This window comes from Cervus elaphus, chromosome 2 (assembly GCF_910594005.1).
Source record: "Cervus elaphus chromosome 2, mCerEla1.1, whole genome shotgun sequence".
Lineage (NCBI taxonomy): Eukaryota > Metazoa > Chordata > Mammalia > Artiodactyla > Cervidae > Cervus > Cervus elaphus.
In genome coordinates this window covers 1,083,112-1,108,281 of record NC_057816.1, presented here as the reverse complement: position 1 = coordinate 1,108,281, position 25,170 = coordinate 1,083,112, and the positions used below count along the sequence as shown (strand labels likewise).

Below are 25,170 nucleotides of genomic sequence, written 5' to 3'. Positions count from 1 at the left end.
CCTCCGACCTCCCGCAAGGCTGATCTAGAACCTTGGACTGCCCTCGCTACACCCTGGGGGCTTAGCACCCACTGAGCTGCCACGGCCTCAGGTTCCGACTAAAACCCGTTTGGAGGGGATCCTTGAGTGTCCGTGTGTGGGGTCTGCCCTTGAAGCCTGCTGCAGTGAGGTTTGCCGGCTGCTGTGCAGAGCTGTCCTCTGTCCTGTCATGAGGAGCAGCCTCACAGCAGAAGCCTGGTCGGCTCCACCCTTCCCGCGTGTTCAGACCAGGATCGCGCCGCCTGAGCACTCTCTGTGCCTCCATGTGCCCGGCACCTTAGTCCTTTGCCGAGGGGAGCAGGTGGCTGGGTCCCCAGGGAGGTGCGTGTGGCCTGCGGAGGATCGGGCTCTGTGTCTGCATGTGCTCTCTGGCCCTATCAGCCTCCGTGGTCTGATTCTGACCGTCCTGGTGGATGTGGGTGCCACTTCTCTGGGGAAATGTCTGTCACCATCTCCTGTCCATTTTCAGTTGCGTTTTGAGAGTGCTGTGTCTGCTGGGGATGCAAGTCCTGGGTCAGTACATGATGCTTTTTTTTCATTCTCTCACGGGGTCTCTTGAGGTGCAGATGTCCTTGCTGTGGACTGTGTCCAGCTCCTCATCGCTGTCCGGGGACCAGGCCCTGGCGGCTTGCTCTGTTATGTGCAAGGACTGAGCGTAGGTTGCTGCTGCTTCTGGACAGGATGCCCAGTTTGGTGCATGCCCCTTTCTGCACGCCTGGGGCCAGCCTCCTGAAGGGGGCAGGGGCGGGCAGGCAGGGTGTCCAGGTGGACGTGGGCACCTGACTCTGTTTCTGTGTCCTTTGCTGGAGCTCACTGACTCGATGGACATGAGTTTGAGCAAGCTCCAAGAGTTGGTGATGGGCGGGGAAGCCTGGTGTGCTGCAGTCCATGGGGTCGCGAAGAGTTGGACACGCCTGAGCGACTGAACTGAGCTTATTGGAGCTCAGGAAGGTGGGGGTTGCAGAGAGATGCATCCTGACAGCAGCCACAGGCCCGTGGAGGAGGGCCCGTGGTCCCGGAGGGCGGCCGCTCCTTCACCGTGCCCGTTCACAGCACCCTCGGGCCAGCAGGGTGGCGGGGGTGGCACCGGGGAAAGCCTGGGCCAGGGGTGGGAGGAAAGGGCATGGTTGCCCCGCAGCTGTGCTCACACACCCACGCACACGGTGCTTCCCCGTGTAGACACACACACACTCCACCTGAACAGCCCTGGAGGCGCCCACGGGGCTGGACCGTCCAGGTGCTTGTCCTGAAAATAAACATGAGGGTGGCTTCCGACCGGGAGAACATCTCTGCCCACTCAGCGGGGGGCGTGTTTCTGTATCTTTAAGTGGACGCACGTGACATATGCCCTGCACGGTGTGGTTAGGGTTTGTTTCCTGGGGTGCGGTGGTCTGAGAGGAGCTCGGAGGCTGGGACGGCTGTCGGGACCCTGAGTGCAGGGCACTCACTGTGAGTGAGGCTTCTGGCGCAGAAGCGCCTTCAGTCCAGCTCTGCCATCCCCCTGCCTCCTGGCCTTGGCAGAGGCCTGAGCTCTCCAGACTCTCCTTCCAGCATAGCAGGCTGCTCTCTGTTCTCCTGAAAGTCCACCCACGGGAGTGGGGGCCTTGACCTGATGGTGGCGTCTTGCCTGCGGTCTTACTGAGGAAGCGGGCAAGGTAACTCGTCAGGGGCCCCAGGCCCTCCTTCCTCAGCCTGGGTCAGCCTGCCCCCAGGGCACTTGGGCCAAGCCCCCACGTTCTATGTACTCACAGGCACCCTGCTGGCAGCGGGGCCGGGGCCCAGCCCCTATTCATTGGCGGTGAGGGACTCGGGGGGCCGTGGAAGCAAGGTCCAGGCCGTGGTTTGTGTCCTGAAAGGCCCTCTCCTTGGAGACAGCAGCCCTTGGGAATGGGCTCTGAGCTCTGGGCTTCTGGGGGGGGGGCCTAAGTATGGGGGTGCAGACGCCCGAGCGTGCCTGAACGCAGGGCACCAGACCGGGGACAGCTTGTGCTCCAGGGCACGAGCGCCTGTGCAGAGGCAGAGGCCCGCCTGCGGCGCTGGCCGGGTGGGTGCCCCCGGACTGTCGGCACTGGGCCTGTCCTGTCATGAGGGGCATCGCTCTGCTGGCTGGTGCCTTGGAGGCCCGTCCGCCCATTGCTGGTGGCCACGTGGATTGTTTCCAGTCTGTGACCTGGTGGGCAGGTTTCTGTGTAGATCTGCGCTCTCTCTCTGGGGTCCGAAAATGCTAGGCCGCCTTCTCCCAGGGTGGGCCCACCTGCCCTCTCTGAGCTCGCGGCAGCCTCTGAGTGTGGGTGCCACTTGTGTGTCCAGCCTGGTGGCCGCGTGGCCCCTCGTGCTGACCCCCCTGCTCTGCCTGGAGGGTCCCCGTTTCCTGTGCGGTCTTGCTGTTGAGATGCAGGAGCTGGATCTTCCGGGCGGGGGCGGGCCGGCGGCTTGCCCTCCGGCGGCCTTGTTGCGAACGCGGCCCCTCCTCTCGCGCCTGGTCCCGCCAACTCCCGCTGCAGCGCCTTCCGTCGTCAGCCCGTGTCTGCAGCGTTCGGCCTGCCCTCACCGCCATCCAGGGTACTTTTTGTCTCAGATCTTTCAGTTTCTATGTCTACAAGTTCAACTGGGATCTTCAAAACACATGTTTGTTAAATGTCCTTGTAAGGTATCCACTATTTCTCTTGTCTCTAGAACAGGTGGGGCAGTCATAGTGACCCTAACACCACTGTCTTCTCTCTCTGCCCCTGAGCCCCCTTGGGGTCTTTTTTGATCAGTGATTTGATTCCTAGCAATGCACTGTTTTCCTCCTTTGTCGAGGTTGGTGATTTCTGATTGGACACAAAACCTCGGGAGCTTTGCCTTGTGTGGTGTTCGTTTTTGCTGTTCAGTCGCCCAGTCGTGTCTGACTCTGTGACCCCGTGGACTGTAACACGCCAGACTCCTCTGTCCTCCACCATCTCCCAGAGTTTGCTCAAGTTCATGTCCATTGAGTCAATGATGCCATCCAACCATCTCACCCTCTGCCGCCCCCTTCTCCTCCTGCTCTCAAACTTTCCCAGCATTGGCTCTTTTGCGTTGTTTGCTGCTGGATATTTTTGTGTGTCTGTAAGTTGCTTGGACTCAGGTTGGAAATGATTGATTGCTTTCAGTCTTGTGTGTGTTCTGTGTTGGTGGGGTTATGGCGCTATTTCATATATTCATATATATGAAATATATTGAATGAATATATATGAAACATTCATATATATATTCATATTCAGATATTTCATATCTGGCCAGTTTTTCTCACCACTGACCTCTGGAGTTCTCCACCTGTCCCGCTCTGGTTGAGAGGAAGGAACTCGTTTTAGGCCCACGTGGGCCTTGAGGTCAGCCACGCCGATCCTTCTGGGTGGGGTATGCTCCTGGAGCATGTGTCCTGGGGGGCTTAGCCGGGGGCCCGAGGGCCCACAGCACATCCACACAGCGCTCGGGGTCCCATCCTCCTGGTGTGCTGCCCCCAACTGCTGCCCGTTTGGCCCCCCAGACTCGCTGCTGGCGCCCCTCAGCGGGGTCCTCTCCCTGCCGAGGAGCCTGGAGGAGGAGACACTGCCCAGCCGACTCCACGAGGCCGGAATATGACAGGACCCCGCCAGGCAGGCCCAGCTCCGCGCAGCGCCCTCCATGAACACCACGGGAAAGCTTCCTCAGCCCAGCAGTTGGCTGGAGGCTTCGTGGCCCTCTCTCTACCCACGTGGCCCTGCTCTGGTGTGCCCCGTCCACTCTGCTTCTCTGCCGTGCGTGTCCACAGCCCCAGCTTCTGTTCTTGAGTTCGCTGTGGCCGAGACCCTGGGGCCCTCCAGCAGGCTGTTGCGGCCCTCCCCAGGCCTTCTCTGTCGTCCAGGGCACCATCCCCCACATTGTCCAGCGTCTGAAACCAGTTGCTTCTTATGTTGTATCCAGTTTGAGGTTGTTGATGGTGGAGGGCAAGTCCAGCATCAGTTACTCCTGGTGGAGAAGCTCTTCATTCCTTTTTCATTAAAAACCAAAGCCCTTCCCCTAGTGTCTCCCCGGCACTGCCACGGTGTTTCTTGTAGTCTAGACTTCATTTAGGAGCTCCCGTTTCTGGTTCTCATTGTGAGCCTTTTTGTCTGTCATTTCAGTTCTTTAATTCGCTTTATTTCTGAGGTTTCCAAATTTGAATTTATTGAGGTACGGGTTTCACCTGTTTTATGTGTGTCTTTTTAGATTGTTTTAATTATTACTCTTCCCTCTTGTTTTCCATTTTCGTTGGACTTGGCCTTGGAGCTTTGCCCACTTGCTTTCACGTGAACCACGTGTTCCTGCGCCTTCAGCCAGGGTTCTGGGCTCTGCTGCCTTCACAGCTGGGGCGCCGCTCAGAGCCTCCAGGTGCGCCGTGGGTGGGAGGGTTACAGACAGGGAGGAGATGGGCGGGGTCCCCGGGGCCGGACCAGAGGCGGAGGCGTCAGGGTGCACGCATGTCTGGCTCCACGTGGATGCCGTGTCCCACCGGGTGGGGACGCAGACGTGGAGGTGAGTGTGCACACCCGTGTCCTCGCTTGTCAGCCCCGAGCGTCCAGGACGGGGACCCTGGCAGCAGTGGGATGACGGGTCAGGTCTCGGTCTTTCATCTGCTCCGATAGACGGGCCCGGGGCCCCTTGAGGAAGCAGCAGTTCTCAGCCCGTGGCGGGCAGTCAGGCACCCTCTGCTCAGGTGCACCAGCTGCCTGGCAGGCCGCGTCCTCCCCACCCAGGGCCTCCACGGCTCAGCTCCCCGGTGGGCACAGTACCCGGGTCCTGCCCTGGTCCTCATGTGTGGCCAGGCAGCCAGCCTGCCCCACTGCGTGTGGGGGCTCCTCCTGGGGGCTCTGCCGCGGCGCGGAGCTGGCTCGAGCCTGGGTGAGTGGTTGGTTTTATGGGACGCGGCCGCGGGGCTGGAGTCTGGCCACGGCCCGGGCGTGGGGGCGCACTCCTGCTGACTGCAGGTCGGCCCTGCACTGACGATGAGCCGGCCTTGCAGTCAGCCGGAGGCTGGAGCCCAGCCGGGCTCGTCCTGTCGGACGCTTGCTTCTCTAGGCCTTGATGGTCCTGTGTGGGGCCCGTGGTAACAAAGACCTTGGCCACACCCCTCTCGTGCCCCTTGGAGGCCTCTAGCTGTGTCCACGGGGCTTGCCGCCCTCTGCCTCGTGCCCACTTGGCACGCTGTCTTCCCGGGGCCATTCGGGTGGAAACGCTGCCCGCCTGCCCCGCTCTGCAGTGTGCAGCCCACCCGCCCGGAACGTCCCGGCCACGTCAGGAGGGCCCCCGGCAGGTCCTCTCTGGGGCCACGCCGACCCCGCCGCAGCGGCCTTGCCCCACACCGCGCCGGAGCGGCGCCACTTTGAAAGGCAACTGAGATGTTCCCTCAAGTAACCAGACTTGGCCGGCCTGCCTGTAAAAGGAGCAGCTGCTGTCCCTGCCCGCTGGGCCGGCCGCCTCCCCGCCCCACTTGTGCTCATTGGCCGGCGTGGCTGGCTCCTGGTCAGGGCTGCGAGGCCGGCGGGGAGCGTTGGGGCTGGGCGCCTGCTTCCCCGGCCGCTTCTGCGCTGCCCACCATGCTCGGAGACCACAGCGGTCTCCCCGCAGAGCGAGCTCTGCTCAGCCAGCCCCCCAAGGCTGGGCTCAGCTGCAAGACAGTGCTTCAGGCAGTTGGTAAAGTGCTCAGGTGAGCGTGGCAGGGCCGCGGGGCATCGGAGTGTCCCTCATCCCGCCCCAGGGCTGTCTGGGGAGGAGTAGCCGTCCCCCTGCTCAGGTCTCCGTGGCGTGCAGACCCTGCCGGGGCCGGGGAGCGGATGGGCCCCGGGCGGGAGCAGCTGGGTGTGCTCAGAACTTTGCTTGGAACGAGGCTCTCCCTAGACTTCAGCCCTTCCTGCTGTCTGTGGGAGGCAGGGAGCCCCCAAAGCGGGTACTCAGCCCAGAGGGTCTGGGTGAGAGCAGGGGGCTCCCGAGACCGGCGTCTGCCTGCGGTGAACCGTGCCCGCAGCAGACCTGCGTCGTGCCCTCCTGAGCCCCCTGGACCGCGCCTTCGCCACCCCCAGTCCCCGGGCAGAGTGCCCGGAGTCTGCGACGAGCGACCTTGTCCGGAGCCTGCCCTGGTCTTGTCTGCCGTGGGGCCTCTTTCCTCACTCGTCTCCCTCAGCTGCTCCACGGAGCCTCCAGCGTCCCACGTGAGAGGCTGGAGCCTCTCCGCCTCTTGTGCGTCAGGGTGGAAGCGTCCAGGTTGGGCATTCAGGAGCGCGGGGGGCTGGGGAGCAGACCTCCTGGGCCCTCCCAGGCAGGGCGTCCGCCCTGTGCTGCGTGCCCTGGGGGCCTGGCTCAGCCCTGTGGTGAGGGGGCCCCGGACACGCTGCTGGCGGGTGGAGCACTGCCCTCCCCTCCTGGGAGCCGCAGTTCAGACGAGACCCGGCCGGCCTCGGTGTGTGCTTCTTGTGTTTGCTTGTGAGTTGGGTGCATCACAGCTCTTAAGTAAAACTATCTTTTGCTCTTCTAATTCTTTGATTGTAATCAGGCTATGCAGGCCTCTGGGTGAGGGTCTGGGTGAGGCCCAGCTGTGGCTGCTGCTGGCCCTGGGGGAAGGACCACCGTCGGGCGCCGTGACCCGCGGCCCGAGTTTCTGTGGTTACTGCCCTCCTCCCCCACAGGGCCGCCCCCGGCCGCCCCCCACCATGGAGGACTCCGCAGGGTTGCAAGCAGAAGCCCAGAGTGAGCTGCCCTGGAGAGGTGTGGGGTGTGGGGACGCTGGCTCTGATCAGGAGCGGGGGGGCTGCTGTGTGCGCCCGGTGTGGCGGGGGGTGGCCGGACCCGGAGTGGGCGCCCTGGAGGCCACAGGCAGGGCTGGCCCTCCGAGCCGTCTGGGGGAGACAGGCCGAGGCCTGCCGCGGGACCAGGAGGACTTCGCACAAAGGTGGCGATTCAGCCAGAAGTGGGGAGGGAAGTCCCGTGGATGCGTCTCAGCGGCTGGCCCCCTAGAGGCTGCGCTGCCGGGTGGGCCGTGCCATGAGCACCCGGTGTGAGGACTGTCTCGGGGGTCGGCCGCCTTCACGTGTCTCCCCACAGCGTCTAGCCGCTGCAGCCCCTGGGGATTTGATGGGGGTTCCGTGGGGGTCTTCCTGGTCTTCTGCCTCCACGTCCCTGCTCTGGGAAGGGGCTGGGCACCAGGGCCCAGGAGGACCATGAGAACATGGCCGGGGGCAGGGTGGTCTCCAGGTGTCAAGAGTGCAGATGCCCCAGGCCCGCTCGTCAGAACCTGGGGTCTGGGGAAGGGGTGCGCTCTCCCTGGGCACCTCCTTCCTCAGCCGCCTGCCACACCACTCTCTCTGTCCTGGGCTTCGCTGTGGGGCCCACCCAGCACCCAGGTTTCACTCGGAGTCCACGTCCTCACGTCTCAGGAGGCTCGTGACCCAGCTCCCTTCCAGCCGTGAGGCCGCGCCTGGGCCGCCCGCCTCCATCAGGGTCTCCGCGCGCCCTGCTCCTGCGGCCCCTGGCCCAGACCGCCCCGAGCCCCCTCCTGGGGAATGCGCTGGCTGCGCTGGTATCTGTGTCGGCATCTGGGGAAGGCGGTGGGCCGGCCGGGCTCTGAGGGGAGAGGGGCGTGCCCCGCCTGTATCCGCCGCAGTCCGGCGCCACCTTGCCGGCTCCGGCCCACCTGGCCCTGTGCCTGAGGCCCCGGCCCCTCGCCCAGCACGGACGCCTATGCCTGACGCTGCCCGCCACTCCCGGAGGTCAGGACCTCACCACAGGTGTCCCTGTGGTGGCCCTTGGGGCGGCCTTGCCTGGGGCCGAGCCGGCCATGTTGCCTTTGGAAGGAGTTGAGCTGAGCTGGCGGCCTCGGCTGGAGGGGCGCCCACCGCCTGCGGGCCTGGAGCCGGGTCCTCCCCACTGGCGCCTGGGTCACCGTGTGTTGCCGGAAGCCTGTGCCCGAGGGCTCGGCCTCCTGGCTCCAGGCCTTCCCTTCATGGAAAGGACACCACGGAGGCGGAGGCCCTTGGGTGTGGCTGGCCCTGCCAGCCCCCAGACCCGCCCCAGGCAGGCCCTGCCCTCCGTCCTGCCGCCTTCTGGCCAGCGGCTGTCCTCTCGTGGTGGCGTGTGTGCGGGGCGCAGGTATGTGCAGGGCGTGGATGCAGAGAAGGCCAGGCCTGCTTCCCAGCAGTGCTGGAGCCTGGGGCCCAGGGCACTTCTGCTGGCCAGCTTGAGGAGGGCAGGTGCTGACGGCGGAGTGAGCGGATGGGGAGGCAAGGCCTCTGACCACACAGACCACAGCCCAGGGCCTCCAAGTCCCATCTCATGGAGCAGAAGCCCAGTTCCTCCGGGGGGGTGTGTCCCCCAAGAACCAGAGACAGCGGGCACCCCCCGCCAGAGGGGCTGACCATCCCCCTGGAAGGGACATGTGGGCACGGGGACACCATGCCCTGGGCAGGAGGCAGCCCTGGGCAGGCCTGCACGAGGCCCTGCGTCGCCCCTGCATGGCACCCACTTCCTCTGCCCCTCTGCCCGACCGCCCATGTGAAGGCCCCCGGGGGAGGCTGCTGTGCGTGCCCAGGCGCAGGGGTGGGGCCGTCGGGGGCTTCCCGGCCCGGGCTCCCCTCGCCCCAGCCCCCGTGGACGATGTTGGCGCCCTCCACCCCTGCCACCGCCTCGGGGTGGCTGGCCCCAGCCAGATGTGCCACCTGGAGCAGAGGCAAGGGGGTCGGGTCAGCGGGGCCGGGGCACAGTGGACAGTCCGCCCATGGGCAGACGCTCGGGGATGGGCAGAGCAGAGGGCCACCCAGGTTTGGAGGCGCATTCTGCGGGCTGGCCCCTGGTGCCCAGGCTGTGGACGCAGGCACCTTCCAGGCAAGCGCAGGCTTTCCGCCGGGTGGCGGCGGCTCCGTGGCGCAGACCCAGGCTCAGGAAGGCGCTCCACCCACCGATCCCTTGGTCGCTTCTGTGCCCGCTGAGGGAGCTGCAGGGCCCCCAGAGGTCCGTGTCCACGCTTGTCCCTGTGACCCGCACCCCCCCCAGGACTCCCGAGGTGCCCCCTGCGTGTGCTTGTGTGTGTGTGTGCAGTGTCCACACCTGGGCCCAGCGCAGGATCCCGCGGCCCCCACCCAGTGCTGGCCGCTGCCGTGCCGCACCCAGAGGCCGAGCACACGTTGCCTTTTAAGGCAAAGATCTGCTGTGAGAAGCTGAGGGGAAAGCATTTCCCTGGCATTCAGGGAGCATTTTTCCTTCCTGTTTCTCTTAAATAAACCACTAGCAACTTTTCAAAACAGAAGAACAAAAGGGGCAAGGTCAGGAGCTGCAGACCTTCCATCCCGTGTGACCCCCCCGACCTCTGCACCTCAGTGGGACTGGGGGGCGCACACAGTGTCTGGTTGGCGCCCGGGTCCTCCGTCTGCCCGCCCCCCACCCTCAGCCAGGCTGCATCCCCCAGGCCTGTGGCTGCCCCTCGCTGGGGGCCTCACTGGGCGGCTGTGCCCTCGGATTCCCCCCAACCCCAGCCAGGCTGCATCCCTTGGGCCTGTGGCTGCCCCTCACTGGGGGCCTCACTGGGCGTCTGTGCCCTCGGATGCCCCCCACCCCCCAGCCAGGCTGCATCCCCCAGGCCTGTGGCTGCCCCTCGCTGGGGGCCTCACTGGGCGGCTGTGCCCTCGGATTCCCCCCACCCCCAGCCAGGCTGCATCCCTTGGGCCTGTGGCTGCCCCTCGCTGGGGGCCTCACTGGGCGGCTGTGCCCTCGGATTCCCCCCACCCCCAGCCAGGCTGCATCCCTCGGGCCTGTGGCTGCCCCCTCGCTGGGGGCCTCGCTGGGCATCTGTGCCCTCGGATGCCCCCCACCCCCAGCCAGGCTGCATCCCTCGGGCCTGTGGCTGCCCCTCACTGGGGGCCTCGCTGGGCGTCTGTGCCCTCGGATGCCCCCCACCCCCATCCCAGATGGCCCGTCCCCAAGAGTCCACCCCTGAGGGCAGCCTTTTCTGGCCAGTGGACTCAGGCCGGGCTGATGGACCGACCGTGTATTTGCTCAGAGTCGGGATGTTGCCACTGGAGATCCCAGGCACTCGAGCCAAGGAAGGACACGAGTCCCTGCTCTTAGGAGCCTCCCCCACCCTCCGCGAGAGCCTGACCAGCCTTGAAACGTGGCGGAGGGGGAGCAGTGTCCCCTCGTGTCGGCCCGGGCGGGGCCCTGCTCCGGACACGGCACACACTGGCTCCCTCAGCCCCAGCCTGTGGCAGACACGGGGACTCGGGTCAAACCCGGCCCGGGCTGGTGTCCCGGCTACGGCTCCGGGTCTGCTCCGTTGGGCGTGTCCTCCCTGGGGGATGTGCCGTCCCCTCCATCTCGGGCCTCGGGTGGGGGCGAGGCTGGCTGTAGGGCCACCGCCATCCCGCCGAAGTGGGGCAGGGCCTCCCTCAGGCCCAGGGAGCTCTGAGTCTTGTTGCTCATGTTCAGAGAACATCTCAAAGCCGTGTGTCCTCTCTGTTATACGGCATCAGACTCTTAACAGGTGAGAAAAATGTTAGTGAGAAGTGGCTATTTCGTCAGATCTCTGTGACATCCGCTCACGCCGACGTCTGTCTGTGCCTGGAACCACGCGGTGCCCCTTAGCGGGTGTGTGGGCAGCGGGCAGGGGGGCCTGTGGGGACAGCAGGCCTCGGGGCGGCCCGGGGTGCCAGCACACAGCAGGGCCTCCACGAACGTGGGTCAGACAGGACCCTGTGAGGCCGCGGGCCCAGCCAGGTGGTGCCCCCGCCACGTGCCCCCGGTGGCCCTGCAGTGGGGGCCTGGGCCTGGTGGGGGCCGGGAGGGCTGCGGGGCCGTGGTGTCACACGTTGGGGGGTGAGCCGGCTCATGTGGCCACTCTCCTGTCCTTGGGTGGGCTACGAGCCCCCTGCTGCCTCGGGTTCCAGGCTTGGGCCTTGAAAGGGCAGGGAGGGCACAGGCGCAGGGCGGCTTCCGCCCACACCTGGGCCGCAGGAGCTGCAGCCCCCAGGGCCAGGCCTGCGGCCTCCATGCCTGCCTCCGCCGTGACCCCTGCCTCCCTTCTCTCTGCAGGAAGTCCAAAGCCAAGCCCAACGGGAAGAAGCCCGCCGCCGAGGAGAAGAAGGTGTACCTGGAGCCAGAGTACGCCAAGTCCAGGATCACAGACTTCGGGTTCAAGGAGCTGGTGGTGCTGCCCCGGGAGATCGATCTCAACGAGTGGCTGGCCAGCAACAGTGCGTGGGGGTGGGGTGGGGCCAGGGCGGGGTGGAGGGCAGGGCGGCCCCTCGTTTCCCCCGAAACCCCGGAGCTGGTGCTCAGCATCCTTGCGCACAAGCTGACTGACGCTGAGGCACGGGATGGCCAACCAACAGAGCCTTGGGGTCCCCGCAGAGATGGCGACTCGGTGGGGGTCCTGGTCACGCCGGGGGCGGGACACCAGGGCCAGGGAAAGCTGTGGGATGCAAGCGTGGTGGCAGGGCCGCGGTGGGGAGGGCCACGGCCTGGGGGATGGCTCCCCCCACCTGCCAGCCAGGCTCGGGGCTCCGCTCGCAGGACACCCCCCACAGGGCCGTGTGCCGGCTCTCCTTGGAGAGGAAGTCATCTCTGTGGCCGCAAGCTGGTGCTGCCGGCCATGTTAATGGTGTTCCTGACCAGCTGGGGATGCTAAGACTAGGGTGGGAGGTTTTCTACCCAGGCCTTCGTGGAGGGCACTTGGTCTCAATGGCCAGGGGCACCCTGCCCAGCTCAGCACCGTGGCCTGTGCCGCCCACCCCCGAGGGCCGTGCTGTGCTGAGGCTGTGGTCTCTGCTCTGTGGTCGGCACCAGCCCGCACACCCAGGGCCTGCGGAGAAGCTCCGGTCCTCTTGGGCCCGCAGGACACCGGAGACGAGACGGGCACCACGGTGAGGCTCTCAGGTGCCACCCTTCCTTTGCAGCCACGACGTTCTTCCACCACGTGAACCTGCAGTACAGCACCATCTCGGAGTTCTGCACCGGGGAGGCGTGCCAGACCATGGCCGTGTGCAACACGTGAGTCCAGGCCCGGCGCGGCCACGCCCGGGGCTCCCCTGTCTGACTCCACTCCTGCAGCGTCCCTGCTGAGGTCTCTGCAGGGCCCTTTACCAGGGCTGCTCCCTTGTCCCCCGAGGCCCCAACCTGGTGGGGAAACGGGAAGCAGAGCCCAGCAGAGTGGGGGACCCGGGCAGCATGGGTACCCCTGGGCATGGGTGCCGGGAGCCAGCTGGGGCCCAGCGGGCTGTGTCCTGGGGCAGAGACATTTCCACGGGACGTGCCCACCGTGCTCCCTGAGACCGTGGGGCGTGTGCAGCCAGAGACACTTCCCGGCGCTGGTCCCGCCGGCTGAGGCCCGACCCAGATCTCCTGCTCTGCGTGGAGGAGGCGCTGCTGGCCCATGGGGCTGGGATGCCCTCCTGTGGGCCTGCTCTCTTCTGGAAACGGGCACCCCGAGGGCTCCAGGACACCCCGCCTCTGTGGCAGCTCTTGAAGCTACATGGGTAGGAGAGCCACCACATGGCCCCAGGCTCACCCCCAGCCCCGGGGGCAGGAGCCACGGAAGCGGCCACGGACAGGAGGCTGCGTGGGCCGAGGAGGAGGCACGGATGCTCCTCTGATGGCTCCTTGTCAGGGTCACGGCTTGCATGCCGAGCTGACATGAGCGTGTGCGAGCAGCCGGCCTCCACTCGTGGACGTGCTGTGCTGCCGCGGGCAGCCTGGCTCAGGCCGGACACGGGGCCCTGCTCTTGCTGAGACCCCTGAAAGCCCCTGCCCCTCAGAGGGCGTGAGTGCAGAAGACGGCTGCTCTCCACTCCTTACGTGGCTAGAGCTGCTGATGGCATGTTCAGGTGTCACTGTGTTCCCCAGAGAGCCACAGCCCGGCCTGGCCCGGGGCAGGTGCAGCAGTGCTGGGGGCATGCGCGAAGTGAGCCCTGGCCCCTCAGTGGGACGGTGGCCTCCAGAGCAGATGTGGCTGGGCGGCTGGAAGTGGGCAGGGCAGGGCTGCATCGCCCTGCCTGCGGCCTGTGCGCATGAGAGGCCCGGCCAGGCACCCAGGCGTCAGAGGGGGCCTGCGGGCTGGCAGGTGTGGGAGCCAGGGTCCTTCTGAGGCACCACCAGGCACCTTTCAGGCAGCAATGTGCTTGAGAAGAGGCTCCTTGAAGGAGCCCAGGATTGGGTGTGAGGCAGACCTGTGTCTAGATGGCTCTGCCACGTCAAACTTGGAGATCTGGAGATCTTGAGAATTCTGCTCTTTATTTTTCCTACCTGTAACCTGCTTTATATGGCTTTTGTAGATTTATATGAATGATTATTGTTGTTCATTCATTCAGTAATGCACAATTCTTTGTGACCCCATGGACTGCAGCACACCAGGCTCCCCTGTCCTTCACCGTCTCCTGGAACTTGCTCAGACTCAGGTCCATTGAGTCGGTAATGCCATCCAACCATCTCATCCTCTGTCATCCCCTTCTCCTCCTACCTTCAGTCTTTCCCAGCTTCAGGGTCTTTTCCAGTGAGTCAGTTCTTCCCATCAGATGGCCAAAGTATTGGAGCTTCAGCTTCAGCATCAGTCCTTCCAATGAATATTCAGGACTGACTTCCTTTAGGATGGACTGGTTGGATCTCCTTGCAGTCCAAGGGACTCTCAAGAGTCTTCTCCAACACCACAGTTCAAAACCATCAATTCTTCAGTGCTCAGTTTTCTTTATAGTCCAACTCTCACATCCATACATGACCACTGGAAAAACCATACCTTTGACTTGATGGACCTTTGTCAGCATAGTAGTGTCTCTGCTTTTTAATATGCTGTCTAGGTTGGTTGTAGGTTTTCTTTCAAGGAGCAAGAGTCTTTCATTTCATGACTGCAGTCACCATCTGCAGTTATTTTGGAGCCCAAGAAAATAAAGTCTATCATGGTTTCCATTGTTTCCGCGTCTATTTGCCATGAAATGATGGGACCGGATGCCATGATCTTAGCTTCTGAATGTTGAGTTTTAAGCCAGCTTTTTCACTTTCCTCTTTCAGCTTCTCAAGAGGCTCTTCAGTTCCTCTTCCCTTTCTGCTGTAAGGGTGATATCTGAGGTTATTGATATTTCTCCCTGCAATCGTGATTCCAGCTTGTGCTTCATCCAGCCCAGCATTTTGCATGATGTACTTTGCATATAAGTTAAATAAGCGGGGTGAAAATATATATCCTTGATGTACTTCTTTCCAAATTTTGAACCAGTCTGTTGTTCCATGTCCAGTTCTAACTGTTGCTTCTTGGCCTGCGTACAGGTTTCTCAGGAGGCAGGTCAGGTGGTCTGGTATTCCCATCTCTTTCAGAATTTTCCACAGTTTCTTGTGATCCACAGTCAAAGGCTTTGGCATAGTCAATGAAGCAGAAGTAGATGTTTTTCTGGAATTCTCTTGCTTTTTCGGTGATTCAGTGGATGTTGGCAATTTGATCTCTGGTTCCTCTGCCTTTTCTAAATCCAGTTTGAACATCTGGAAGTTCTCAGTTCATGTACTGTTGAAGCCTGACTTGAATTTTAAGCATTACTTTGCTGGCATGTGGGAAGAGTGCAATTGTGCGGTAGTTTGAGCATTCTTCGGCATTGCCCTTCTTTGGAATTGGAATGAAAACTGACCTTTTCCAGTCCTGTGGCCAGACTGGAACTGCTGAGTTCCAAAACTGCTCAGTTTCCCAAATTTGCTGGCATATTGAGTGCAGCACTTTAATAGCATCATTTTTTAGGACTTGAAATGGTTCAGCTGGAATTCCATTACCTCCACTAGCTTTGTTTGTAGTGATGCTTCCTAAGGCCCACTTGACTTCACATTCCAGGATGTCTGGCTCTAGGTGAGTGATCACACCATTGTGGTTACCTGGGTCATTAAGATCTCTTTTATATGGTTTTTCTGTGTATTTTTGCCACCTCTTCTTAATATCTTCTGCTTCTGTTAGGTCCATATCGTTTCTGTCCTTTATTGTGTCCATCTTTGCATGAAATGTTCCTTTTATCTCTGATTTTCTTGAAGAGATCCCTAGTCTTTCCCATTCTGTTGTTTTCTTCTATTTCTTTGCATTGATCGGTGAAGAAGGCTTTTTTATCTCTCCTTGCTATTTTTTGAAACTCTGGATATATCTTTCCTTTTCTCCTTTGCCTTTCACTTTTCTTCTTTTCTCAGGTATTTGTAAGGCCTCCTCAGATAACCATTTTGCCTGTTTGCATTTCTTTTTCTTGGGGATTATAGAAAAAGCAAGAGAGTTCACGAAAAACATCTACTTCTGCTTTATTGACTACACCAAAGACTTTGACTGTGTGGATCACAACAAACTATGGAAAATTCTGAAAGAGATGGGAATACCAGCCTCCTCAGAAATCTGTATGCTGGTCAAGAAGCAACAGTTAGAATCGGACATGCAACAATGCACTGGTTCAAAATTGGGAAAGGAGTACGTCAAGGCTGTATATTGTCACCCTGTTTATTTAACTTATATGCAGAGAACATCACGAGAAATGCTGGGTTGGGTGAAGCCCAAGCTGGAATTATGATTGCAGGGAGAAATCTCTATAACCTCAGATATGCAGATGACACCACTCTTATGGCAGAAAGTGAAAAGGAACTAAAGAGCCTCTTGATGAAAGTGAAAGAGGAGAATGAAGAAGTTGGCTTAAAGCTTAACATTCAGAAAACTAAGATCGTGGCATCCAGTCCCATCACTTCATGGCAAATAGATGGGGAAACAGTGGAAACAGTGACAAACTATTTTCTTGGGCTCCAAAATCACTGCCGATGGTGACTGCAGCCATGAAATGAAAAGACGCTTGCTCCTTGAAAGAAAAGCTGTGACCAATCTAGACAGCATATTAAAAAGCAGAGACATTCCTTTGCCAACAAAGGTCCATCTAGTCAAGGCTATGGTTTTTCCAGTGGTCATGTATGGATGTGAGAGTTGAACCATAAAGAAAGCTGAGCGCCGAAGAATTGATGGTTTTGAACTGTGGTGTTGGAGAAGACTCTTGAGAGTCCCTTGGACTGCAAGGAGATCCAACCAGTCCATCCTAAAGGAGATCAGTCCTGAATATTCATTGGAAGGACTAATGCTGAAGCTGAAGCTCCAATACTTTGGCCACCTGATGGGAAGAACTGACTCACTGGAAAAGACCCTGAAGCTGGGAAAGACTGAAGGTAGGAGGAGAAGGGGATGACAGAGGATGAGATGGTTGGATGGCATCACCCACTCGATGGACATGAGTTTGAGCAAGTTCTGGGAGCTGGTAATGGACAGGGAAGCCTGGTGTGCTGCAGTCCACAGGGTCACAAAGAGTTGGACACGACTGAGGAACTGAACTGAACTGAACTTCTTGGGGATGGTCTTGATCACTGCCTCGTGTTATGAACCTCCACCCATAGTTCTTCAGGTACTCTATCAGATTTTATCCCTTGAATCTATTTGTCACTTCCACTGTATAATTGTGAGGGATTTGATTTAGGTCATACCTGAATGGTCTAGTGGTGTTCACTACTTTCTTCCGTTTAAGTCTGAATTTTACAATAAGGAGTTCATTATCTGAGGCACAGTCAGCTCCTAGCCTTGTTTTTGCTGACTGTATAGAGCTTCTCCATCTTTGGTTGCAAATCAGTCTGATTTCGGTATTGACCATTTGGTGATATCTATGTGTAGACTCGTCTTCTTGTGTTGTTGGAAGAGGGTGTTTGCTATGACCAGTGCGTTCTCTTTGCAAAACTCTGTTAGCCTTTGCCTTGCTTCATTTTGTACCCCAAGGCCAAATTTGCCTGTTACTCCACGTATCTCTTGACTTCCTATTTTTGCATTCGAGTCCCCTATGATGAAAACAATATCACTTTTTGGTCTTAGTTCTAGAAGGTCTTGTAGGTCTTCATAGAACTGTTCAACTTCAGCTTCTTTACCATTGCTTTTGGGGCATATACTTGGATTACTGTGATGTTGAACGGTTTGCCTTGGAAACAAAGAGATCATTCTGTCATTTTTGAGATTGTACCCAAGTACTTCATTTTGGACTCTTTTGTTGACTATGAGGGCTACTCCATTTCTTCTAAGGGATTTTTGCCCACAGTAGTAGCTATAATAATGGTCATTTGAATTAAATTTTCCCATTCCAGTCCATTTTAGTTTACTGATTCATAAAATGTCATTGTTCACTCTTGCTATCTCCTGTTTGACCACTTCCAATTTACCTTGATTCATGGACCTGACATTCCAGGATCCTGTGCAATACTGCTCTCTACAGCATCACCATTTCCATCACCAGTCACATCCACAGCTGGGCGTTGTTTCCATTTTGTTCTGTGTCTTCATTCTTTCTGGAGTTATTTCTCCACTCTTCTCCAGTAGCATTTTGGGCACCTGCCGACCTGGGGAGTTCATCTTTCTGTATCATATCTTTTTATCTTTTCATACTGTTTATGGGGTTCTCAGCAAGAACACTGAAGTGGTTTGCCAGTCCCTTCTCTAGTGGACCATGTTTTGTCAGAACTCTCCACCATGACCCGTTCATCTTGGGTGGCCCTACACAGCATGGCTCATAGTTTCATTGAGTTAGAGAAGGCTAATGTGCTGTCTAGGTTTGTCATAGTTTCTCTTCCAAGGAGCAGATGCCTTTCTAGGAATCGTTCAAGATCAAGGAATGGAAACTCACACGAGTCAGTTTAAAGGAAACGGGAGGTTTGTCAGGCCCACAGAGCCGTGTGCTGTCTGTTGCAGGGCCATCAAGTCCACCCAGGGCCCAGGCCGGACACCCTTCTCCACCCTGCTGATGCCTGAAGGACTGGAACCAAAGGGGAGTTTGCAGTCCCAAAAGAAGGAAGGCCTATGCCCAAAACACATTTGAAGACCTAACAGCTGAAAACTTAACAAATTTGGCCAAGACACAAACCTACAGATTTAGGAAGCCTAATGAATTCAAAATAGGATAAATCCAATGAATCCACCCCAGGCATGTAATCAAACTGCTGAAGAGAACACGCTGTAACAGCCAGCAGAGCCAGCAGCTTCGCCCCTGCAGGGATGTGGTGGGGTGGCTGTGGCCATCCTCTCCCATCTGGGGGCCAGGAGGAGGCCCCACAGCATGGTTAAGGTGCTGCATGGAATCAGCAGTCTCCCGGGAGTTCCACATAATGTCTTTCAAGGATGAAGGTAAGATAGAGACAGCTGTCAGTGAAGGGAGACTTGGAGAGTTCACTTGCAGTGCAGTCAGGGAGGCTGTGCTAGGAGGGAGCACGGGGCAGAGGACGCGGGGCGACGTGATGGCCGCCTCTTCAGCTCCTTGAAATACGTCTGGAAGGTGAGCAAAAGCCATGACCGTCTGACAGGTCTCCAGTGTGCGTCCGCAGCACTGCCACAGGGTGGCCTGGGGGCGGGCAGAGAGCCCTGTGTGCTGGTCGGCTTTCTGACTCAGATGCGGAAGAGGTCCTGGGCGCCAGGTGCAGGGTGGAAACATCGGGACGCGCTTTGTAATCCTTTGAGCCACCTCTAAAAAAGTTGCATGAGGGACATAAATCATAATAGATAAATTAAAAGGAAATAGAGAGTGGGGAAGAAGGCAGGAAATATAAGGAGTGAGAATCAAAGGGAACAAATAGTAAATGATTGTGAACTTAAATTCAGACAGATCCGTCATTGCAGTGAATGTCAGTGGTGTAAACATGCTGGTGACAAGACAGAGACCGTAAGTCTGGATTTTCAAAATGAACCAGCTGTACAGGGTATATGAGAAACTCCCTTTAAAGCAGTGACATTGGCAGGTTGAAAGTGAAAATATGGAAGAAGAGATGCCAACAAAACATAAGTCAGAAGAAAGCTAAAGTGGCTGCGCTCATGCGGACAAAGCAGACTTCGAGTCAGGAAGCACTGACCTTGAATGCGTCTGTGCCAGATAGCAGAGCTTGTACACGAAGCAGGCAGACAGAACTGAAAGGACAAGTGCTAGGGCTGGAGATTTCAACATGCCTCTTTTGGTAATATACAGACTAGTGGACAGAAAGCCAGCAAGAATCTGGAACTAAATAGCACCACCAGCCAGCTGGACTGAATTGACATTCACTGCACCCTCAGTAGCAAAATCCACATTCCTTTCAGGTGCACTGGGATTATTCACCAGAGGAGGTCACGTCCTGGCTCACAAAACGGACCTTAGCAAACTGATCAGAGGTGCAGAGTAAGTTATCTGCCCACAATTAGTTACGTTTGAAATCAGTAGCAGAAAAGTCTCCAAACATTTAGAGATCACTGTACTTTTTTTCCCTTGCCACGCTGTGTGGCATGTAGACTCTTAGTTCCCTGATCAAGGCAGATCGAATGTGCCCCCTCCGTTGGGCACACAGAGTCTTAACCACTGGAATGTCGGGGACATCCCAAGAAATTAACGCACTTTCAAATCGTCCATGGGTCAGAGAGGAAGTCTCCAGGGAACTTAGAAAACGTTGTAAACTGAAATGAGAACGCAGCATATTTGAACTGCATTTGAGATGCAGCTAAAGCAAGGTTTAGAGGATTAAATGCTTATTTTAGAAGAAGAAAGATCTCAATTCAACCTCAGCTTCCATGTTAAGAAATGAGAAAAAAAAGAAGCATGTGTGCGGTGTATGTGTGTGCTGTCATGTCCAGTTCTTACAGCCACAGACTGCCAGGCTCTGTCCATGGGATTTTCCCAGCAAGAACACTGGAGTGGATTGCCACGCCCTCCTCCAGGGGGTCTTCCTGACCCAGGAATCAAACCTGCATCTCCTGTGACTTCCTGCATTGCAGATTCTTTACTACTGAGCCCGTGGGGAATCCCAGAAAAAACAAGAGCAAAAAACAAAACCCTAAATGGAGCAGAAGAAAAGAAATGATAAAATAAGAACAGAAGCCACTGACATGATTGTTTCTGAAAACAATAGGGGAAATTAATGAAACCAGAAGCCGATTCCCTGAAAAGAGAAGTAAAATTGAGAAACCTCTAGTAAAACTAACAAAAGTAAAAAGAGAAAAGATACAGATTATCAATATAAGGAGTAAAAGAGGAAATAACTATAAACCCAGCAGAAATTAAGAGGGTAATAAGGAACCATCAGAAAAATCTCTGCATACGTAAATTTAACAGTTTAGGTTAAATGAATTAGTTCCTTGGAAAGCACAAAATATCACAATTGACCCAAGATGGGTAATGCAATAAGGCAAGAAAAATGAATAAAAGTCATTTAAATTGGAGAAGAAAATAAAACTATTTGCATACAGCATGATTGTCTATGTAAAAAAGCCCAAGAGCTCTGGCAAAAGGTTGAATCAATAAATTTAGCAAGCTCAACACACAAAAAAATCAGTCATAGTTTGTATACTAGCAGTGTACAACTGGAACACAAAATTGATACAGTTTTATCATTTACAGTAGCTCCAAAAACAGTGAAATACTTAGCTATGGACTTAAGGAAACGTGTACATGCTGGAAACTACAAAATGCTGATGAATGAACCCAAAGACCAGCAGCGTAAATGGAGAGACACTGTATTCATGGATGGGAAGACAGCATACCAGAAGTATAGATTCATTTAATGCAACTTCAGTCAAACTCCCAGCAGAGTTTTTATCCATAAATAAGCTGATTATAGAATGTACATGGAGTAGCAGAATCCCTAGAATAGCTACAGTGATTTTGAAAAAAGAACAGTCAGATCAGTAGAGTCCAACAGCGCTGTGCTAAGAGTTACTATAAAACTGTGGTAATCGAGACCGGGGGCTTGGTGACGGAAGAGGCACAGAGGTCAGTGCCACAGAGCAGGGTCCAGAAATGCACCCCCACAAACACGGCCCCTTGGTGTTTGGCAGGGATCAGAAGCATTCAGTGGAGAAAGGATAGTCTTTTCACCTAAAGCTGTTAGAAAAACCGGTCATCCAAATGCCTCCTTCTGCCAGAGTTGACTGCCACAAGATACAGTCCATTGATGAAGGAGAATCAGTAAAGTTGACTTCATCAAAATTTAGAACTTCTGTTCTGTGAAAGACACTGTTGAGAGAAAGGAAAGACAACTGCAGACTAATCAAGAAAGGACTAGTGCCTGGAAGGGATGAGGAACCCTCACAGCTCACAGTGAGAGAGCTGGTTATGACTGGGCACAGGACTCAGACCGGCCACGGGGGAGGACCCGAGCAGGACGGAGGAGCACCAGCAGCAAGTGGAGAACACGGATTCAGACTTGGCTGTAGGAGCGTCTGTTAGCTCCTCGCCACGTGCCGGCGAGGATGGAGGGGCTGCCGGTGGGGCGGCCGTTCCGAGGACATCTTGGTGGCGTTCCTACTGCGGACCCGGCGCTGCTGCTCCCGAGCATCCTCCCAAGAGAAACGGGAACTGGAGCTCATACAGACACCTGCCCAGGAAGGGTTTCGCAGCCTGACCCATAATTGCCCCAAACTGCAGGCCACCCAGGTGTCCTGCAGCAGGTGACGAGATGGACTAGTGCATCCACATAGGAGTCCATCTCAACGAGGAGAAAGACAGGGTGGATGGCAGAGCCGGGCTCCGGACATCACCTGGAGTTCCTGTGGACACATCGCTAGTGTGCGGAGGACTGACCGGCAGGCCAGGGGCCGCGGTGGGAGCTGTGCCTCGTCACGTGTCCTCTGTTGGGGTTAAAACCCGTCAGGCTGCACGCCAGAGCCAGTCAGCTTTACTGTGAGACAGTGCAAAAATAAAACGAGAACGAAGAAAAGGAGTGCTGAAAGCAGAGGATCCCAGCTGTCACGGAGGCAGGGCAACCGCGGCAGGGCCCCTGAGGACCTGGTCTCTCGGGTCTGACCTCTGGAAGCTCTCCTGGTTTCGAGCTGCAGTGGTTTTCTGACTCTGGCACTGGTGGCCAGGGACATCTGCACCAAACGAGGCTGGAGAATCGCTGGGGTGGAGCTGCCCTCTTCCCTGCACCGGCCCCAGGACCCCAGGGGCCGCTGTGAGGGGAGGGACAAGTCACCTGTCTTCTCTCAGCGCGTCCTTGGATGGGGCAGGGGCCCGGGCAGGGGCCAGACAGTCAGCAGGGCCACTCTGTGGTGGGGAGGGCTCTGGATCCTTGCTGGGTGTCTGCTTCCTGGGGGCCTGCAGGGAGCTCGGCAAGCTTCTCAGGACTTTGTCTGACCCGCTCCGGGGCCTTGTGGGGTGTGCGGGTGCTGGGCTCTGCGGGGCAGCGTGGGCACAGGCGTGGCAGGGAGGCCTCGCCGAGGTGGAAGTGGCTGGCAGGTGTCGTCTGCCTTCTGCATCGGGGAGGCCGGAGCCAGGTACCCAGTGGCAGTCAGGGCTGTGTTCCCTTGTCCACAGAGGGGTGGCCTTTTTCCTGGTGGCCTGCCCATTTGTTGTGGGCTGTGTTCCTGTCTTGCAGCCTGACCCCATCCCGACCAGGGGCACAGATGAACTCACAGGCGAGGGGGGTGGAGAGCCCCGTTCCTGCTCGAGGAGTGGGGATGGGCAGGGCAGCAGGGCTGTTCTGAGGTCCCCTAGGCCATGTCCTTTCTTTCGGCCATGAGACCTGGAGAGCCTGCTGTCCTAACAGCAGGTCTGGCCAGGTGCCGGGAGGGGGGGCCCTGGGGCTGTCACCCAGGGGTGCCTAGTGAGCTCAGGAAATCAGGGCAGGGTGCTCAGGGCCAGCCTGGGGTCCTGGCCTGCGATTAAGTGGGATGGTGTCGGGGAAAGCTGTCTGTTCTGAAGCCCAGTAAAGACAGTGAGAAGGCGGTGGGGTGCTGGTGGAAGTCTGTGTGCAGCCTTGCCATCTGGCTGGGGCAGGGTTGGCGCCTCGGCTGTAGAAGGGGCTGCCTTGGTCATCACTCACTGACCCAGGCAGCATGCGGTTCCCCCCTCCCTGCCATGGGCTCCGAGCAGCCCTTGGCCAGCCCGCCTGCAGGTACAGGGCCCCCTGCTGGGAAGACTGGAGCCCACCCTGAGGCGGGAGGGGAGAGTGGGACTTGGCGGCTGCCGGGGCTGATGTCTGAAGGACGGCCGAACAACAGTGTTACGTGGACTAGGATATGTGCTGGGCTGGGGTCCACATCTCCCGACACCCTGACCCACTCCCACCTGAGGACTGCCCACCCTACCCCCACCTGCTGGGCAAGTTTCTGAGGTACACAGAGACCGAGTGGGTGTGCAGAGGCCCCCTCACCCAACCTGGCCCAGGGCGCAGGTTTGGCCCCTACTGGGGGCAGCAGGAAGCCTCCCATGGAGAAAGTGAAAGTGTTGGTCGCTCAGTCCTGTTGGACACTTTGTGGCCCATGGACTGTAGTCTGCCAGGCTCCCCTGTCCATGAGATGCTCCAGGTGAGAGTACAGGAGTGGGGTGCTGACCTCTTCTCCAGGGGATCTTCCCGACCCTGGGACCGTACCCAGCTCTCCCGCACTGCAGGCAGATTCTTCACCATCTGAGCCACCAGGGCAGCCCTGGATCCTGACAAGTCAAGGCAGGGTCTCCGGGGAAGGACGGCAAAGCTGTCTGTCACCGTTAACCTAGGGGGAGGTCCCGTACAGCCAGCTGTCCCGTCACCACGCGCTTGTCCCCACAGACAGTACTACTGGTACGACGAGCGGGGCAAGAAGGTGAAGTGCACGGCCCCCCAGTACGTGGACTTCGTCATGAGCTCCGTGCAGAAGCTGGTCACTGACGAGGACGTGTTCCCCACGAAATACGGTGCGTGTCCCCGCCCTGCCCTGCCCATGACCCCGCCCACTCCAGGCCAGGCCGGAGGAGCCAGGGTGGAGCCCAGACCCGCCCTGAGCCACCACGGCAGCACCTGGCCAACGGGAGGTACCATTGCCCAGGCCCCTCCTCTGCGGCCAGGGCACCGAGAGCCCTGGGCGCTGGGCCGGCTTCAGCTGGGTCGCGGGCCCCTGGTCCCAGAGGCGCCCGGTCCAGCGGGGAGAGCACCCACCGTCAGGACCCCGCGTGGCGCCCACTCACTCGGGCGCTGCAGGCGGGCACGCAGGGCGGCCTGTGGCAGGGGGAGGGGGGCAGACCCCCGGTCCGGGCCTGGGGACGGTGCCACGGCCTTCCTCCCCCGGGGCCGGGGTGGTGACCCGGCCGTCCCGCAGGCCGCGAGTTCCCCAGCTCCTTCGAGGCCCTGGTGAAGAAGATCTGCAAGTACCTGTTCCACGTGCTGGCGCACATCTACTCGGCGCACTTCAAGGAGACCCTGGCGCTCGAGCTGCACGGACACTTGAACACGCTTTACGTGCACTTCATCCTCTTCGCCCGCGAGTTCAACCTGCTCGACCCCAAAGAGACGGCGGTCATGGACGACCTGACGGAGGCGCTGTGCGGCGGGGGCGGTGGGGACGGGCCGGGCGGGGCGGCGGGCGCACAGAACCACGTCAAGGAGAGGTGAGCCCGGCGGCGCCCGCACCGAGGGAGCGGCGGCGCGCCGCGCGCGTCCGTGTCTGTGCGCGCACGGATTGTGCGCACCTTGGACTCCGCTCGTCCGTGGCAGACACTTCCGGGGCCGCCCGCCCGAGTCTCCCTCTAGGGTCTTCCGCGTCCGCCCCACCCCCGGCTGGGCCTTGGCCTCCGGGGAGACACGCAGCGGGGCGGGGGGGCCCTTCCCCGAGGCGGGGGCCGCAGGCTTCGCTTCCGCCGCCCTTGGTCTTGGCTCCGGTTGGAGTGGCTTTTAGAGACCCTAGCCTGGCTTTCTCCTCTCTCCGCCCGATCTGGACTCACTCTGGCTCAGGGCCGGCTGGAGGGCCAGGGAGGCCGCGTGTCTGGAGCTCCGCGAGCTGCAGTGTCTCCCTCCACTGCCTTCACTGCCCAGGAGGGGCCCCGGGCCAGCAAGGGTCCGGGCTGCGGTGCCCGGGGGGGCGGCCTGTGTGGAGCCGCGGCCGGGGGTTGGGAGAGCCTGGCGTCCCTGTGCGGGTGTAATAAAGAGACTTCTCTCAGGTCAGCTCCTGTGTGTGTCCTCAGCGTCTCGGTGCAGAGGGCGGCCTGGCCATGTGCCCTGTTCCTCACATGGCTCAGGGCAGCGCCCTCCCTTGCAGGCCAGCCCAGGGAGCCCTCACTGACCACAGCTGTGCTGGCCGAGAGCAGGTGCTGCCTTCCTGCCAGGGCCCACCCCAGACTCCTCTGCTGCATGCGTCCACGGTTGCTGGGAGCTGGGGGCAGG

At 58.8% G+C, this 25,170-nt stretch overlaps 1 protein-coding gene across 6 annotated transcripts in view; it reads left to right on the top strand.

Annotated features, from left to right (window-relative positions):
• MOB2 (MOB kinase activator 2) overlaps positions 1 to 24,951 on the top strand; it is a 52,525-nt gene extending 27,574 nt beyond the window's left edge. For 3 of the 6 annotated variants that reach the window (XM_043923098.1, XM_043923079.1, XM_043923088.1), the window contains 4 exons: positions 11,095 to 11,255; positions 11,958 to 12,051; positions 23,584 to 23,708; positions 24,110 to 24,951. In XM_043923098.1, coding sequence (XP_043779033.1) covers positions 11,095 to 11,255; positions 11,958 to 12,051; positions 23,584 to 23,708; positions 24,110 to 24,402 — 673 coding nt within the window. In that variant the 3' untranslated portion in view covers positions 24,403 to 24,951. Of the gene's footprint in view, positions 1 to 5,553; positions 5,729 to 5,840; positions 6,479 to 7,666; positions 8,164 to 11,094; positions 11,256 to 11,957; positions 12,052 to 23,583; positions 23,709 to 24,109 lie in introns of those variants that run through there. The other 3 variants (XM_043923072.1, XM_043923064.1, XM_043923107.1) reach the window with 3 other exon arrangements.
• The last annotated feature ends 219 nt before the right edge of the window (positions 24,952 to 25,170 follow it).